At 30.6% G+C, this 20,302-nt stretch overlaps 1 protein-coding gene and 1 non-coding gene across 3 annotated transcripts; both read right to left on the minus strand.

Annotated features, from left to right (window-relative positions):
* Window positions 1–5,215: 5,215 nt before the first annotated feature.
* Window positions 5,216–10,398, minus strand: LOC107413142 (uncharacterized). 2 transcript variants are annotated; one of them, XM_060820049.1, is made up of 8 exons: window positions 10,190–10,398; window positions 9,517–9,622; window positions 8,859–8,964; window positions 7,716–7,799; window positions 6,974–7,013; window positions 6,385–6,453; window positions 6,179–6,288; window positions 5,216–5,615 (listed from the first exon to the last, which is right to left on the minus strand). In XM_060820049.1, exons 4-8 carry the CDS (start codon window positions 7,727–7,729, stop codon window positions 5,480–5,482), a joined length of 369 nt encoding a protein of 122 aa, XP_060676032.1. In that variant the 5' UTR covers window positions 7,730–7,799; window positions 8,859–8,964; window positions 9,517–9,622; window positions 10,190–10,398; the 3' UTR covers window positions 5,216–5,479. The 2 variants fall into 2 exon arrangements, with proteins under 2 accessions (XP_060676032.1, XP_060676031.1); XM_060820048.1 differs by lacking the exon at window positions 10,190–10,398 and adding an exon at window positions 9,845–10,121.
* LOC112491148 (small nucleolar RNA U3) lies at window positions 10,187–10,399 on the minus strand. Its single transcript, XR_003055453.1, has one exon. It is a non-coding gene; the product is annotated as a small nucleolar RNA U3 (small nucleolar RNA).
* Window positions 10,400–20,302: the final 9,903 nt, after the last annotated feature.

Raw genomic sequence — 20,302 nt, forward strand, 5'->3', positions numbered from 1 at the left:
AACTCTTGATGGAGTAATTATAATTAAATATCAACAATAAAATAATGAGAACTCATAACTTAGTGAACATTTTGGTGCCCTAGCTAGCATTGATCAATTAGAATTATTTATTTAATATGAGGGAAACTGCATAAGGAATTTGTGTATATTCATATATGCCCGCATTTGTTATATCTATTTTCATTTTGTTTGAGTTTATTTGTTTTTTACACTTGGCATTGATATATCTATGACGTTATCATCATATGAATCCATGCTTCGTAAAAAGTAAGCTACAAGTTGATTGGAATGATTCTGATGACTTTAGGTTCTTCGAAAAAGAAAAAAATAAAAAAATGGACCAGATTATGACTTGATGACCGATTGAAGAGTTTGCAACGTATATATATGTGCGTCACATATATATATATATATATATATATAGATGATAATATATTCTTCAAATTACAACTTATGTTGTACGTATCCTTCCAATCTAAAATTTATTATGTGTAAAATAGAAAAGCAAAGTTATACATGAAAGAACAATTCGAAACGTAAGAGATATGCAAAGGAAAAGTTTAGAGATAACACATAAAAAGACAAATATATGTTTTTATGATTTTTTTAGAGGAGAGTATATATGCCTTTCATGGAGATGATTTTCACTCTTTTCTTTAATCTTTAGACCGAACAATCCCATTTTTGAAAAACACTTGGCAGGATGGAATTAGACCGAAAGGCCAAAAGAAAATTAATCTCAACAACCCGAAACAAACAAAGACAAGCATCTAACTTTTAGACCATAAAGACTTTCCGAACTTTAAAATTGTAAAAAGGAAAACTATCTTCTTAGTTACACTTTAAGCGCTTAATTTTAACCATATATATATATATATGGATATATATATACACACATACATATAAACTAATTGATATCCCAAAAAACCAATAATAATAATAATCTTACTTGACAAAATTATTGAGAATCGAGGCTTAAATTATATTGTTATTTCATTTTCTTTGCTAGCTTAAAACATGGTATTGGGACCACGTTTGTTTAATTTTTATGAGTCTCATTATATATATCTACGACCATCAGTGAGCAAAAAAAAAATTCTAGATAAAAGATGAATTATTTGATTCTTGAAAAAAATAAAAGATGAATCACTTGAAAACCACCATTCTAAATCTAGAAACAATATATATATATACATATATTCTATTTATATCACAAAGTATAAAGAGTTCAAAAGGGAAAAGAAAAAGAAAGGGACACTCAAAGAGGGGAAAAAATAAAAGGGAAAAAATAAAAGGTTCTATTTCGATTTTAGAAAGCTCACTCAGTTTGAAGTGAAGTTAGGTAGCACTATATGTATACCTTGCCTTACATACAAGAAAACCAACGGGATCTAAAAAAGAAAGTGAAACTTTAAGCCTCTTAGTCTACAATTTTTATTTATTTAGTTATTTTTTTTTTATAGATCATATGTACATTAAAAATTTTTAAATACATAAAATACAATATATAGAATACATACATATATGTGACTGGCAATTCATAACACTTACCATGTCATATATGATCATCAAATAAGACTTGCATATAAATATACAGTTATATCTACACTTACATACATGCATACACACACACATATACATATATATATATATATATATATATATATATGAGAGGTTTAGTAAAGTGAAAATATATATGGAAAAAGAAGTTGATGATCATGAATATATTTATAGCACTCCATGACATACAAAGTCATTTATATCAATGAGAGAATTATATATGCAATTAATAATAGGCCTGGCCTTATAATCAATTATATATTATACCAACAATTATATAATATCGTGACAAGTTATTGTGAAACATGATATCGTCAAATCAAGTGCACGCGACTAATATGCACACATATAATATTAAGTTAATTTTAATCATAATTAATTAAACTAAGGAGATATTAGCATTAATGAATTCAATGGTTAATTTTCTACATGAAAAGCACTGCATGTAGCCTTTTCCCTGCCTATAATTTTTTAGCAGTCCTAGTCCTACCTATGAAAATTGCTTCCATGAAGGAATTTACTAATTATTAAACTGTATATGATCAATGCCTGCCATTGTGAGGAAATTAGCGCTATTTTAATATGGTTGTTGCCTAGCTCCCTAGCTTCATCTCTACTTGCAATACTAATAATTAAAAACATATCTACACCTGATGATCATCACTCAAATTACCCTTAGCCCTCATGAGGCTCTTTATCAGGACTAATTATATATAATTATAGATATATATATATATATATATATAATACATATATTATATGTAATTTTCTATAGGACCATGTTGAACACTCTATGTTGTTAATTGATGTTCAATAACATATAACTCATAGGGTATTCTACCCTATTTATATATAATCAAGCACCAATCAAACAATATAAATAATGTCCAATAAAAAAAAAAAGTTATTTAAGAAAGCTTTGAAGGTTGTTTGACATTTTTACTGTGCAGGCATTCCAAACCAAAGAATAACACTATATGATGTCTGATGTTGTTTGATAAAATAAAATTATATATGATTTTTTGCTAAGAATAAAATTTCATAATATATCTATGTGTATATATATATATGCATTATAATATACATAAAATAGAGACAAAAGAAGCCTAACTTTTGGAATTGAATGGATTGGTCACAAAAAGGCATGTGTCATTTCATACAAATATTAGTGTTTCCTTGGACTGAAAATGGTAATTTAAAAAGAAAATTTTATAATTTAGGAATTTTATGGGACTCAATGAGTGGCCAAACGAAAGTTTACACCAGCATAGCCTTAATAATTGTGATTCATTGAAAAAAAAAAAAAAAAAAACAATATAACTATATACAAATAGCTAGGTAGACAATTATTAATTGAAGAAATTGATTAAAATGATGGATGGGGTTTTTATGTATATATATTTGAAGACAAGACCTCGAGCTTTGTTCCCATTAGGGGATTCAATGATTGAAAGAGACATTAGCAAATAGCAATTGCCAATCCAAAGTTGATGGTGAATGATGAGAAGAACTTCCATGGATAAGAAAGCTTTTCTGCATGTAGTTTTAATTTCCTCCCGCAGCTACATGGTCATCATCATCATCATCATCCTAGCTAGGTATAGGACCTAATATTGATTGCAAACTAGTTACATTATTGATCTTGCGTACTATATATGATTGGAGGAATTTCAATTTTTTTTCTCTTTTATTTGTTTGATTTATTTTTTTTAAGCATTGCAATGATGAAGAAGATAATTAACAATTAATAATACTTGGAGCAGCATATAAATATAATTAATTATCTGACTGATTTCAAAACCCACAGCACTATTAATTATTATTATTTTTTAATTTGCACTTTCACTCAATATATAGAAAGACAAACTTCCGAAACCATCCGTCTCTATATGATCAAATAGCAATGCAAATTAAATTAGTCATGTATACCATTTGGACATTTTTAAGTTCTGGGTTTCTTTTAATTTCCACGGTTTCTTGTGTAATCACTGCTACTATACTTAATTGGAGCTATATTTTAATTATTAATATTTATTCTGAAAGAATCTATTAGTAAAATACTCATCCTAATGGCTTAAAGGGTTGTTTGGATCAAACGAAGAAAGATATGGCACTAGCCGCCATGGAAATACAATCTTAGAACATGATCCAGAAATGATTACGATTGGGAAAAAGGAGGATTGGGAAAGAGACATAAAATAGGAAAAAGTAAGAAGCCACTAATTGTATTCTTTTTAGGGAGTCATTAATTCTCTAAAGTAATAATAATAAAAAAAAAAATCCAAGTAAATAATACGTACACTACTTTTAAAAGGCAATGCATCTTTTTCAATTTACTATTTTCTTTCTTACTTTTCTCTTCTTATTTTTTGAAATTAATTCTGTCTTATCCAACACTACTACTGCTAGTACTACCTTCCACACCTCAAACTTTCACATTTACAAAAAAAGATGACAAAGGAGACAAAGTTTCCACAGCTTGGGCTTTTGCAGTCTTTAGGCAAAGAAAGAAAGAAAGTAAAAAAGAAAGCACAGCAAAGCAACGGTTGTTTACCAATACCCCATCAGCTTTTAAAAGGTGTTTCTTTTACACTAGAAGCTAGAAATTTTTTTGCATGAAAGTATGGGAATTCTCGGATCCCAAACAACTTCCAAATAATCTGTGTATAATTGAAATATATCTTTCTCTCTTTTTCACAAACATCCATCTGCAGTACAAGGATTTTGGTTCCTATAACTAATCAACCTTCTTATGATTCTCGCTCTCTCTCTCCAATAATTTATTAAAGCAGGTGACCGGTGAGGGAGAGAGAGAAAGGTTTTGTTGGTGGTGGTCTGTTTTTTAAGGCAAAGGTGGTGGAGATGATGACCAGTCAAAAGAGAAAAAAAAAGGAATATTATTTGGCATGAAAGTTGTGGAGAATGTGTGATTAGATTTTTGACACATTCAATGATTGTTTGGTCGTTATCTTTAATTTAAACATTTATTAATCAAGTGAAAAATTCAAAAATATATATATAGATTTTGGCATGTGCATATGGTGAGACCAGTCACTGATTCACTCAAGCCCAAGCATCAGGAATGGTACTATTAGGAATTGAATTTATTTAACAATAAAAATATTACTTATTTATTCTAATTAACCTTTAAATTAAGTAAATAATAAATTACACTTTTAAATGGATAAGATTACTAAATTAAGTAAATAATTATTTTTTTTTCAAATAATTCATCTAATTTACAAACTATCCAAAATTTTTTTTTTTTATAACTCGAACTCATAGAAGTACCCTACCACCAAAAAATAAACAACTTATTTATTAAATTTTTTTGGAATATGATACATCTAAATTTTTAAAATCATTTCAGGTCCAAATTGAAGTATGAAACACTTTAGAAGGTCCAAATACGCAAGCCCATTACTTTTTTAGAAAGCCCATTATGTACTCATTTTGTAAATTAGACCCGAGAAGAGACTGAAAGTGAATGCCTAAAACTCAAGAAGCCCAAAATCAAGCTAAGCGACCTAGCCAGAGACACTATTACCATTAAGTAACAGGACAAATATAAGTGCGAAACATTATCCGTCTCTCCTCCAATATGCCAATTCAAACAATTTATATTCATTCTTTGTTGTTGTAAATTGTATGAAACTTTAGTAAACTTTTATTCTTATTAACACGAATTGAGTTCAAGATTCAAGAATATTGCTCATAAATTTAACCTTCACAAATCTTCCTCGCATCAATCTTAGCTTATGATTCTATAAAAAGCTTACATAATTAGTGGGTCAAAGCCCCGACCCACTAGAATAAGCTACTGACATTTCTGAACGATACACACTGGAAAAAAAGAAAACAACTAATGCACACACCTAATGAAGCAGAAGATAATTCATCATTGGTTTCAGTAGTGCCTTTACAGTGTCGGATCTTTCCCAAACCCCATCATCGCATGAGTAGCCAGCATTGAACCCCTCCGAGTCATTTCCATGATTCTGCCAGCCAGTGGCAGGTTAACTGTTTCTCTATTCCAAAGAGGCTTCTTGTCCCACCTATATATAATTCATTGTTACATATAATTCATTGTTAAACTTCCACTTTTAATTGCTGCAATAATGATATAACTATATATTTTGATCCCTATCCAGAATATAATGCCGAACAACCCAAAATCAAACGGCGTTAGATATTAACAAGGCCAAACAACCAAACAACTCTTGCTAAAAAAATCTTCACTTAGAAGCTATTTAGAATTTTATTGAAGACGAACAAATAGCCACTCAAGTAACTGCAGAAGACTTGATTATCAGTTAAACAACACAGCTTTCCACAACTATTTAAACTGCCCCTCTCGGTCCAATTATATATTATAGGAGATCATCATCCCATAGATTTTGCCCACATTTCCGGCAAACCCACGACTATAATCATACAATTCCTCCGTCAATCAATTGTATTAAGCATATTGATGTCTAGATTTGTATAGTTCATGAAATGCCCTGTATAATATGATGTAGGAGATAGTGGGTAGAGAAATAAGCTTAGTATTTTCAGAGTTTATAGGCAAACTGCATGCATGTTTGAGGTAGAGCTAGGCTGAGTTCAGTCTACATACCAATCTTCATGACGAACAACTTTCCCTTCCTCGACATACAATTTGATAAGGGATATCATGTCTATGTTTTTCCCCAAGAACTTGTAGTGTTGTTTGTTATCAATTACCATCTGTATTTAGTACACATGAATACAAGTTTCAATATAAAATATATATTAAAAGAAAATGAAATGAATTTTAACAGAGTTAAAAATCGAATAATGAACCTCTCCCTTTCCTGGTGAAGTCCAATTTTCTTTCACACTGTATTCCACAATTTTTGATTCACTAAAGACCTGGAAGTACAGGGGGAAGAAAACGTAAAAATAAAAATTATTAAAATCAACAGTAAGAAAATTTCAAGAAATAGAGTAGTGAATCCAACAAGAAAACTCATCTCACATCATTTCTTTGATTATAAATGGTGAAACAAATATGGGACAAGGGGAATTTCACCTAGCACCATATGAAATCTACCCTTCTTTGATTACCAAAAAAAGTACAGGTTTTTTAAGCTTTATCCCTCAAAAATCTTAAAACACTAAGCGTGTTAACGAAATTACTCTTTGTCAGTGTTTCTTTACATCCTATGCAGATGCTAATTTTTGCAAAACAATATTCTTGTTTGAACCAAACTGAAATATTCAAGCAAGGTTTCATTCCATGTTTTGTCTCTCTAAAACAGTTATCTGAAATCTTATTAATTACCAGAATATTGTCTTAAAATCAATGTTTTCCTCTATGAGTAAAAGGCTCCAAGTAATTCATAGACAATAAAAGGAAAGTATCATCAACAATTCAGCAAAGAAATAAAACCTTGGAAAGTGAATAAAATGCTGACTTGATCTGCTTCACCCTGACAAGATAGCAACAAAAAATTATGTTAGACAAAATTGTTTACCAATTTAATGAGGTAACAGATACAACAAGAAACAACTTATAGGAATGGCTGATCTGTTTCTTTCTATTAAGCTTTAGTAGAATACTGGAAACTTTTCTCAGAATATGTCCTTATGTCCAACAGCTTGGATTACATCATATATTCTTAACTTAAGAGCGGTTTAATCAGGATAATAACAATGTCAAAGTTCTAGAGCAAGGTGTTTTCCCATCAAATAAAAGCCTATAATCTCGAAAACATGTTTCTAACAGAGGTATCACTAGAAAATCATAATTTTTGTGATGGCTTTAAGTAAACTGTTATACTAATTAAGCACATTTTCGAAATGATGAAAATAGCTTTTCTTTTATTTTCTTTTTCTTCTTTTAAAGTAAGCAGCATATCATTAAGGATATACACGCCAACTTTATTTCCCTTTGACTAAAATTACTTCAGATTCACAAAGCTGTATATGTGTATATATCAATCCAAGTAACCTCCAGAAAAAGACACAAATGAAACAAAAAGGCATGATCTGAAATGAGTGTAATAAAATAAATAATGTCCGACTAGCCATCTCAAGAACAACAATTTTAGGGTTAAGAATTCCATCTACAGGGGTTGGGCTTCTGAAACACAAAAAACATACCATTTAGTAAATGATATGACAATACATACCCGTGTGCACACATCAGAGGGTCCTCAAATGAAGCATTTGGATCATAGATTTCAAAGTCACGTGGTGTTGCACAGCTTGCATATCTGAAACATTCGGCAACAAACTTGTCTTAAAAATCTTGCCGAGATCAGTGACTGGTCTTGTGCGACAAAAGGAATTGCTTATACCAAGATTAAATTAAATTGATATGGTAGAATCATACCTAAATCACCTAGGACTTGCAAAGGTGTTCTTCATGTTTCAGCTCAGAATATGCAAAACTGTTTTGCTTATTAAAAAATTAAAAAATTAAACTATCCAACACTACATTATTTGGCCATCCTTGAGCAACAACTACCTAGAATATACAGGGAAAATCCGCTGCGTGCTAATACTTAACAAAAATTGGTCGTCATCATGTCACGAACCATACTGAGAAGATGCATATTAGATTGTCTCTCTCATAGCCATAAGAGCTACAATAAGAAAGGACTTTTATCTCTGACTTCTGGTTTGCCTATGTATAAGGATAAACAGCCTAAAACAAATAAGCCAAAACCTACCATAATTGAATCCTCCAAGCATAAAATAAAGCACTAGATACGCTATTAATAAGGATTGAGCTGCTGGGCAAGCTTCAACAATTTCCCCTCTTTCTCAAGAATTTCATCCGTCAACTCTTGGATTATGAAGATTTTACAGTTATAGCATAGAACTCTGCTAATGCATTGTAGCATCCACGTCCAAATCTATCAAATGTTTGTTTACCACCATTGTTCAGCATGGCTCTTAAGCGTGAAAAGTTTACTTATTGAGTGTCTAGTCTACATATTGTACCTGAAAGGCTTTGATCCTTTTAGTTAAGTTTAGGGAAAATATTTAGTGGGGATTTTACATCTACGTTTAAATAGGAAAATAAACTTTCACTGTTATTAACAAAAAAACTGTTTCATTCTGCTTATCATTCCAAACCACTATTTGAAAATTTGTTAATTTACCCTCTACTCCTCTACCAGTGAAAAGCACAAACAAAAAGCCAAATCAAAACAGGGTGTACCCATCTCGATCTTTTTGCTCATTCTCTAAGTTGTTCTAAACATAAATACAAACACATTGAGATTGAGAGAGAGAGAGAGAGAGAGAGAGAGAGGGATTAAACTTACAGGTTAAGGATGTGAGGGATTATACTATCAGAAAGACCCTTTGTTGGAAACACATCGCATGATCCTTTGCTACAAGCTTCCCTTGTCTGATCTGCATCTTCCTTACCTTAAAAAAACCCACATAAACAAAAGCAACCAAGAGTCAAAATCAAAATCCCTTGAGATATATAAAAGCAAAAGGACATGTTTGGCAAGAAAGAACAGCTACATAACCCAAAACCAGAGAACAAAAATACAGGTACCCTTCAAGGGAAATAAGAGAAATAAGGAAAATAAATTAATGAGAAAAATATATAAATATGCATGTAGTTGCAGGGGTCTACATATTGTACCTGAAAGGCTTTGATCCTTTTAGTTAAGTTTAGGGAAAATATTTAGTGGGGATTTTACATCTACGTTTAAATAGGAAAATAAACTTTCACTGTTATTAACAAAAAAACTGTTTCATTCTGCTTATCATTCCAAACCACTATTTGAAAATTTGTTAATTTACCCTCTACTCCTCTACCAGTGAAAAGCACAAACAAAAAGCCAAATCAAAACAGGGTGTACCCATCTCGATCTTTTTGCTCATTCTCTAAGTTGTTCTAAACATAAATACAAACACATTGAGATTGAGAGAGAGAGAGAGAGAGAGAGAGAGAGGGATTAAACTTACAGGTTAAGGATGTGAGGGATTATACTATCAGAAAGACCCTTTGTTGGAAACACATCGCATGATCCTTTGCTACAAGCTTCCCTTGTCTGATCTGCATCTTCCTTACCTTAAAAAAACCCACATAAACAAAAGCAACCAAGAGTCAAAATCAAAATCCCTTGAGATATATAAAAGCAAAAGGACATGTTTGGCAAGAAAGAACAGCTACATAACCCAAAACCAGAGAACAAAAATACAGGTACCCTTCAAGGGAAATAAGAGAAATAAGGAAAATAAATTAATGAGAAAAATATATAAATATGCATGTAGTTGCAGGGGTCTCTCCAACCTTGCGAGTAGTGCTTGTCCATGTGGGATCGTGAAACTGAAGAAATAGTGTTGGAATATGATGTTGGAAGGAAGGATATTAATGGAGAAGAAGAAAAGTGGCTGCGTTTCAGAAACTGAATCAGAAAAGAAGAAGAAGAAGAAGCTGAAAGTGCCAACGGAAATGGAAGAAAAGTCACTGGCTTCATGGCGCGCTACGTGGCCATCGTTTCCTACTTGTACATTTTTCATCTACCATTTATAGCCTTTTCTTTTTCTTTTCTTTTTTTAACCGAAGAAAATATTAAGAACTTGTTTAAGAACAGAGATTAAATAAAATAATAATAATAAAAATTGAAGGGGAAACCTGTCAGACAACCGTGTGACCATCCCAACCATTTGACTGGCTGAGAACGATCCTCTACTGCATCGAACGGTCTATAGGACCTCCAAGCCGTTAATCACGCTCTGATCACACGGTCGTAATTCATCCACCAGGTTTTGGTTCCTGTCTCCTTAGATCACAAGGATACAGATGTACGAGCCTATAGAACAGATCCTGTTCAAGTAAGGTCGTGTCCATGTCATTTCGTCAATTCTTTATAAAAATTTAATTCTCATGGTCTACATTCGATGTGGGATTTCTTAGGAAGCTCATCATCATTGTATATACCTCAAGCCTGACCCATTGCCTGCTTCCAAAACATTTCAAAGCCCAGACCATTAGGGCTTTGGCCCAGTGTTAATTGTCTTGTACCCCTACTGGGGGTAGGTTCAGTCTTTGGAATTGGCACACTCCCAAATTCTATACATTCGGTTCTTGTGTTTTTAAATTAACGTGCTAGATATGTATGTTCTTTATTTTTTATTTTTTATTTTTGGTTGCAAAATTTGAGCTGGGTTTATTTAATTTATGACAAATTTACTGTTAAATTGCAAATTCTTTGTGATTTAATATATGGGTTTGTTCTATATTCAACTACATTGCAACAAAAATTGATAAAAACTTCCCTTCCCCAATGCGTGAGTTTTAAAGGTATAGAAGTTTATTCCTTTTTTTGTTTTTTTTTTTTTTTCTTCTGGTATATGTAGGAATAATTAATCTTTTCTTTTTTTACTTGGTGCAATTATGTACAGTTTTTCATTTTTTTAACTCTTTACTTTAATTTAGAATGTGTTTGCATATTGCTCAGCTTAATAGAAATAGGGGTTGAAAATCGATGAGAAACATATACAAAATTGCTTTATTTGGGTTTTAGCAAAATAAGTTTTGGCTTTTTGCTGGTAAATGTTTTTTTGAACTACATTGAGCATGAAAAACTAGTGCTTAGTAAGATTAATAATGGAGATTACGATGATGATGAGTTGGGTGGGACTAATTGCAGTATTTGCTTGGAAGGTTTATTAATGTCGACCGCTAGAACTACAGGAACTAATGAAGATGATGAATGCTTGATTCGTTTTATATGCAACCATGTTTATCACCAAAACTGCATTCTTCAATGGCTTCACAAACATCACTCTTGTCCTCTTTGTAGGCGTAATTTATTACCTTAATTTTTGTTTTACTCTAATTTTTTAATTATTAATTTTCGTTAATTAATTTATTTGAATTGTGTACAAATTGTTTTTGACATTTTTTTGGCTTATAATAAATTAGCTTATTCAACAAATATATATACATATATATATATATGTATATATATTTTATAAATATATATGAGTGCTTTTGTATAAATTTAAAATACTACTTGAAATTTAATTAATTTGTAAATTAACTACAAAAGCTTATATTTTTTCGAACTGTATTCTTCAATAAATATCACTCTTGTCCTGTGCAGAGGGCATTAATTGTTTAGTTTTAATTTTTTTTTTTTCCGTTAATAGGGTTTGTGTCTCGAAGCCTATATGGTTTGTTGTTGGAGATGGGGGAGATTCAAAATTTGCCCAAATCGATAGTGGCATATCATTGATTTCATATTATATTGCAGAGATTATTAATAGAATGAAACTCTTAACAGAATGAAATTCTCGTTTATTTCAGCTAATGATTCTACTGTGTATTTATGCTGTGTTATTTAGGAACTTTTAGTTTTTATTTATTTATTTATTAAGTTTAAAGATTGGGATTTGAACACAAGAGGAAATAATGGACTTGGCCATTCATCCATACAGACAATTGAAAATTATTATTTCCAATTATTAATTCAATCCATTTGGTTCTTGGTTCTTGGTGTTATTGTTCTTTCACTACAACAACAACGCACGCTCTTTCCTTTCTCAATGTTTTTCATTCTGGATCGTTCTGTTCAAGGACAGTACCTATATACTATGTGTTCTTCAATGGCATCCTCGAATCCACGTCTTCGAATGTTAGAAAGACTGAGTTTCTAACATTAGATTGTTGGAAGAAAGAACTACACTAAAGTGTCGAGTCTGTGAGAAGCTCTGCGAGAGATGCTTGTAGAGATTAAATATCATGTAATTAAGATCAATGTCACCATCAAGAATAAGTCCCATTGGAAGCGGCTGCCGAGTTGAATAATGGAAGTAATGATGAATTAAGAGAAGCGGAGGAATCAGCTAATATATTGTTGAGGCAGTGGGAAAAGCTGAGTTGGAGAGTCTCATTGAAAGGTTGAACTTCATTGAGCATGAAAAACTAGTGCTTAACTTTAATAATGGAGATGATGATGATGATGATGATGAGTTGGGTGGGACTAATTGCAGTATTTGTTTGGAAGAGTCATTAATGTCGATCGCTGGAACTACTAGAACTACTGGCGATCGTTGATGAATGCTCGATTTGTTTTCCATGCCAACATATTTATCACCAAAAATGCAGTCTTCAATGGTTCCATGAACGTCACTATTGTTCTCTTTGTAGACGTAATTTGTTGGTTTAATTTATTTATTTAAACAAAAGAGCAGCCCCACCCAACCAGCTGAGTCCAGAAAGTTTAATTATTTATTTATTCATTATTATTATTGGTATTTTGATAAAGATTTTTTTGATAAATATTATCTTATCCATTAAATATTTGAATTTAATCGTATACAAATTATAAAGATAAATATTCATAACTTTATGATATTTATCTAATTTTAAATGTATTCAATCAAAATATCAAAATAATTTATCAAATATCTTACATCCAACATTTTTTTATTTTTATTATTATTATTATTTTGAATGTATCAAAGAATCTAATTAAAAACCAATGACTCATTGAAGTCAAAATTAAAATTCCATTGGGTTTTCTCTTCCGATTTAGCTTCCTTTTTTTTAGCCCCATATTATAAATAAATCACTTATTTATTCTTTAACTAAAAATGTTTATTTTTCTTGTTCTCAGTCTTTTTTCATTCTTATCGATTATAAGTTTAGGTACATATTTAGGTATATACTTATATACTGTGTTCTTCAATGGAGTCCTCGACTGCTATTAAAATCTTAGAAAGAAGGAGAGAGAGAATTAGAGAGCTAGAGAGACGCATTCAAATCTTAGAAAGAAAGAGAGAAATAATCATTCAAATCTTAGAGAGCGAGAGAGAGAGAGAGAGAGAGAGAGAGAGAGAGAGAGAGAATTAGAGAGCTAGAGAGACATTAGTCAATTAGCAGAAAGAGATCGTTGATAAGGAGGAATAGATTATTAATGGAAGATTTGAGGGAGAGTAGTCCTATTCAATATGTAAGTGAGAGTGAGACAACCAGCAGATCACCATTATTAGCAGAAACAGATAGAATGGATCTTCATCAATTAGGAGAAAGAGCGAGACAGTTGATAAGGAGGAATAGAGCTTGGGGGGAAAGTAGTCGTATTCGATATGTAATTGAGAGAATCAGATTACCATCCCAATCATCAAGAAGAACAAGTACCCTCAATGAAAGGTTGAACTTCATTGAGCATGAAAAACTAGTGTTTAGTAACATTATTAATGGAGATAATGGTGATGAGTTGGATGGGACTAATTGCAGCATTTGCTTGGAAGACTTACTAATGTCGAATGCTGGAACTACTGGAACTAAAGATGATGATGAATGCTTGATTCGTTTTCCATGCAAACATGTTTACCACCAAAACTGCATTCTTCAATGGCTTCATAAAAATCATTCATGTCCTCTTTGTAGACGTGATTTATTATTTTAATTTTTGTTTCTCTCTTCTTTTTCTTCTTTATTATTAATTTTTGTTATTTATTTGGATTGTGCACAAATTGTTATTTTAATAATTATGAGGGCATTCAATAGAATTATATCATATTTATATATATATATGTGTGTGTGTGTGTGTGTAAAAATTTTGCAATGTATACTTTACATTAAGGTTTAATTTTAGTCAAATTTCCCCAAGAGTTATTGGAGACATGCAAAATATAGTAACAAGTGGTAGATAACATTTCTACCACCTCACCGCCTATAGGTATGAATGAACCACATGCTATATGTTGATGGATGATACATATATTAATACACAGTTATGATCGATACCAAATTTTCCAGATTGACAATGAAAAATTATTAGTTCAGAGTTTTGTTGGTCATTCGATTTCCTTCTTGGTGTTATTAATCTATTCCTAATTATGTCTTTAATTTTTTATTTTTTTATTTTGGGAAAGGATTAGAATATATTCTAAATCAAATGAAAATTCGTTTCATCCAAATCTGATTGAACACAAAATCTAAATATGCATTTTCAATGATTTTATCTTAGTGTCAAGCCTACTAATATAATTATGTCTTTAATTTGTTTCAAATGTTTTATTAAAGGAGAGTGAATTAGACTATTTTATAATTGATCCAATCAGGTTAAAGTTAAGCACAATTTAATTCGGCTAGATTTAAATTAATTTAGTTTACTTCAATTCAAAGGCCTTAAGGTTTTTTTTAATATACTATACTCTTATTTTCCTTTTTATTTTTTTAAAACTCATAAAGGGTATGTGCCAAAATAGAACTGACATTGTAATGCTAATCCTCAAACCTATAAAATAAATAAAAAAAGACGAAGAAGATAGAAAGAAAGAAAAAGTTGTTCTTTATGGTTGGTTGGTTCATACGTGACCATAAATATGATGTATGATCAAACTTATTAAAAACAAACTCATATATCTATATATATATATATATATATGCGTCTGTGTAGATATATTTTTTTTCTTGAGATATAACAATTGTATTGTATACACAGTAGGAATAAAAAGACAAAATATTGAAAAAAGTAAACAAAGGTACAGCGCCAAGAGAGTCTAGTTAAAAACCAACTTGTAGAAAATTAAATTAAATTTGCATATGGTTTCATTTTCCTATTTGGTTTCCTTTTTCTTTCCCCCTTACTATAAATTAAAATCACTTGTATGTTAATCTTTCACACCAAAAGCTACATACTCTCTTTCTTTTTCATTTTTTCTCGATTGCGATTTCATTCTGGATTAACTGATCTATAACTAGGATACGTACATAAACATACTGCCTTCTTGAATGGTGTCCTCGAGTACTACTCTTCTATTAATAACAGAAATAGGGATAGAAAGAATGCGTGAAAGATTGAGGGAAACTACTAATAGGAGTAATATTTTGGAAGCTTAAAATAAATGAGAGTGGTTTTTAGAAATTCAATCTTTAATCGAGACAAGATCACCATTACCATCACGAAGGATAAGTCTCATTAATGAAAGGTTGAACTTCATTCAGCATGAAAAACTAGTAGTGCATAATAACAATAACAATAATGTTGCAAACACTAGTAACATTAATGGAGATGATAATGATGAGTTAAGTGGGACCAGGGAAGCAAAAATCGTCGAGACGGTGGAAATATCGGCGATAATTTCCGTTATCGACCCCGTTCGACACCGACAGGGGGGAAGAAATTTCTTGCACGCGTATCGTCGATTTGTCGCCGGAATCGATGGAAGTCGACGGAATCGTCCATTGTCGGTGAAGATCTCGGGTTTTTGTGGATAAAATGGAAAGATCGGCCGGTTATCAACGAGAGAAGGTGGAAATTTCTAGGATATGTCGGCCTTGGGTGTGTTTGTGTTGATTTGTGTGTGTGTTTTTAGTTTATGGTAATGGGCCGGAGAAGAACTAAAGGGGGAAGAGATGGGAGGATACACAAGAGGAGAGGAGAGAAGAGAAAGAGAAGAGAAGAGAAGAGAAGGGAGAGGGCTGAAATTGGAAATTTTGTTTTTTTTTTTTTTTTTTTTATTGGTTGTTAACTGATGTGCAGAGAAGAGAGGGAGGAAGAAGACGAAGGGAAAAGAGGAAGAAGAAGAAAGGACATTCCACGTGGGGGGAAGGAAAGAGAAAGAAAAAAAGAAAGAAATTTTTCTTCCACGTGGGGGGAAGGAAAGAGAAAGAAAAAAAGAAAAAAATAAATAAAATAGGATAATATTTTATAATAAAATAATATAAAATAATAATATGATAATATTATATTATATAAAAAATAATACATGATTTTTTTATATGCAGTATTTTAATACATATTTTTTTATTTTTATTTTTTTATTATAGTGTTCAATTTAATTTAATTTATTTTTTTAATAAATTTAATTTTATCTATTTAAAAATAAATAAATAACATTGTTATATAATATATAAGATTTTAGTATATATGTTTAATTGGATGAGTATTTTATTATATTTTATTATTAATGTACTCTATTTATTGAATTTTTATATTATTTTATTATATTAATTATTTTATATCTCAAAATTTGTATTTTAAATTAAAAATTTACAGTTTCCGTAACCTTATCGATATTTCCATCGATATCGATATTTCTATCGATATTTCTGTAAATTCATACCTTCGATATTTTTATAGATATCGATATTTTCTTCACTGAGTGGGACTAATTGCAGTATTTGCTTGGAAGACTTATTAATGTCGAAGATGACTGCTGGATCTGGAACTAATAATCATGATGATAAATGTTTGATTCTTTTTCCATGCAAACATGTTCATCACCAAAATTGCATTCTTCAATGGCTCCATAAACATCGTTCTTGTCCTCTTTGTAGACGCAATTTGTTACTTTAATTTTATATATATATATATATATATATATATATCATTAGTTTTACATTCCTTAATCATTCAGTTGATCACTTCAAATATATATATATATTTTTTTTGGGATTAAAGATCAGATTTGAAAATATATAACTAATATTGTTTTGAGTCTATTTAAGTTTCACACTAAGGATTTTCGTAAACAAAAGCCCAGCCCAAAGAATCTAATAAAAAACCAACACTCTGCACAATTGTTTTCCTTTTTCAATTCGGCTTCCCTATTTCTTCCCATTATTAAAAGTAAATAACTTATTTGTTTCTTTCACTGCAAGCAACAACTTTTTTTCTTTTTTTTTTCTCAATCTCTTTTTCATTCTGAATCAGTCTGTTTAGGTTCGTACATAACTCTATTTTCTTCCATGGCGACGCCCTCGATTAATCCGCGTCTTCAAATATTAGAAAGACTGAGATGGTTGGATGAAAAAACTAGTAGAGTGTCGAATATGTGCGAAGCTATGAGGGAGATGCTTGCAGAGATTCAATCTCAGGTAATTGAGACAAGATCAATTTCACCATCAACAATAAGTCGAAGGTCTTCAATGGCGGCTTGGTAATCGAAGTGATGATGAACTAAGAGAAGCAGAGGAATCGGCTAATACATTGTTGAGGCAGTGGGAAGCTGAGTTGGAGAGGCTTCTTTTACGGCTTCCAGTTGAGACCACCTCATCACCATCACCATCACCCACCATCAAGAATGTGTCTCATCAAGAATGAGTCTCTTTCTAGACGAAATTTGTTAGTTTAATTTTTGGTTTTTTTTTTTTTTTCCTTCCTATTCTTATTAATTTTTGGCTAATTTATTAGGATTTTTGTACATATTTTGTTTAACCATTCATCGATTATTCATAAATGGATCTTATACATAATAAGTTACAAAATTTAATTTTCTTCAAATTATATATAGACTATATATTATATTGTGTATATATATATATTCAATAAAATTATATCATATATATTTATATGCTATAATACTTGAAATTTAATTTATAAACTCTACAATATTTAATTTTCTTCAAATTTCAATAAAGAATGACAGAGGTCGTGCAAAATATACTTGTTTTTATTTTTATTTTTTGATATATATTTTTTTTAAATAATATATAGTAAGAATAATATAACAAATATTCAAGACAGTTAACAAAAACCCAGCCCAGACCAGCTAAGTTAAAATTAAAATCGTATTCCTTTCGTTTTTGGTTTTGGCTTCCTTAATTTTTATTTTCTCATTATTTAAAATTAAAAATAAAAATAAAATCACTTACTTGTTTCTTTCATTACAAGCAACAACGCTCTTTCCTTTTCTCAATCTTTTAATTATAACATTCTGGATCGATCTGTTTAGTTTATTGGAAGTGCATACTACGTATTCTTGTGCTCTTCAATGGCGGCAAACTTGAATAATCAACCTGATGAATAAGAGAAGCGGCAGAAGCTGAGTTGGAGAGGTTTGGAAATATTCTTTTAGAGCTTTTTCAAATTCAGACCACCAGATCACCATCACAATCACCACCACCATCAAGAATAAGTCTCAACAAAAGCTTGAACTTCATTGAGCATGATAAACTAGTGCTTCATAATAATGATAATAATGTTGCAGACACTAGTAACATTATTAATGGAGATATTGATGAGTTGGGTGGGACTAATTGCAGTATTTGCTTGGAAGATTTATTAATGTCAACGACTGCTCGAGCTAATGATGATGAATATTGCTTGATTCGTTTTCCATGCAAACATGTTTATCACCGAAATTGGCTTCTTCAGTGGCTCCATAAACATCACTCTTGTCCTATCTGTAGGCGTAAATTATAACTTTAATTTTTGTTTTACTCTTTTTTTTTTTTTTTTTTTTAATAACTTATTTGGACTGCGTACAAATTGTTATTTTAACACTCATTACCTTATAGTAATGAGCTTATTCAATAACATTAATTTTTGTTAACTTACTTGGATTGTGTAAAATTGTTATTAAAACATTCAATGGCTTATAGTAATGAGCTTATTCAATAAAATTATACCATGTGCGCGTGTAAATATTCAAATATATACTTTAATTTATAACTTAACTGCTATGGTTTTAATGTCAGTATAAACCATTGTTTCTTCGAGCAATGATTTTCGTTAAAGAATGATGGGAGTCATGCAAAATATAGTAAGGCTTGGTAGATACTAGCCCTTTGAGTGTTTACACACACACACACACACCCCAACAACCCAAAAAAAAAAAAAAAAAAAAAAAAAAAAAAAAAAAGAAAGAAAGAAAAAAGGAAAATGAAAAAAAAAAGGCCTTTGGGTTTTCTACCACCTCACTGGCTAAGGTATGAACCACATGCTATATGATTGATGGATCATACATATATCAATACATAATCACGATATGCTTTTTCCTTTTTACATTGACTCTTTTCCCAGGCAGATCATAGTTATGATATGTTAAGAAATATATTTATAATTTAAAATGTTACCTTAATTAATAACCTAAAATAAAAACTTAATTGGAAAAGTTGTAACCGTTTAGTGAAAGATCCGGAAGTATTGGTAAATACGAAGATAATATTCATTGATGAACCAGGTACAATATATACTGAATACAACATATCAACCAAGATTTACAAACCTAAAAAAAATGCCTAAATAGAAGCAATTAAAATATACAGATTAAAATTAAAATATATAAAAGATATTGCTAGGATATTACTTTAGTTAATTAATACTTATCATATCAATAGGCTACAATAAATGAAAATCATATATATACATATATCAAGTTTGTCTATAGATGTCTTTTATCATCCGAACTTCAATATTGCAAAAACCGTCATAAAAAAAATATATGATGATATTTTTAAAAATCATCGTTAATACTGAGATCTGCTGGTGCAGATTGTCCGTATTATAGAATTCTTTTGTGTATATATATATATATATATATTATGTATAATAACTTTTTGGACAGCTTATGCATGTTGCTTGTAGCTTGATATTTAAATAAAAATTATCGGTTGGAGAGAGATCGCCTATGCAAAGTTTATATCTATTGACATACAATTTCCTGTATATAATATATGCATATATTTATATGTAAATTAATTAACATTGTAAGAAGAATGTGTGTTTTGGTTCCCTCAAAAAAAAAAAAAAAAATGTGTGTTTTGGTAGTAGAGAAAATTAAAGTGTTTTACTATATATCCATGTGAATTAAATTAAGTAGCTGTTGATCAGAATTCAGAAAGTGAAAGTCATTGAATTCTCTGCCACACTCTGTTTCCCACCTAAAGATGACTTTATTTTCTTCAAACTTTTGGCACCCATTTTTGCGGTGCAGCATTTAATTCTTTCAACAATACATATCCACCATAACATCCAACGGGGTATACTTTTCTTTGCCCTTTGTC

Source organism: Ziziphus jujuba, chromosome 8 (genome assembly GCF_031755915.1).
Source record: "Ziziphus jujuba cultivar Dongzao chromosome 8, ASM3175591v1".
In the NCBI taxonomy this organism is placed as follows: Eukaryota; Viridiplantae; Streptophyta; class Magnoliopsida; order Rosales; family Rhamnaceae; genus Ziziphus; species Ziziphus jujuba.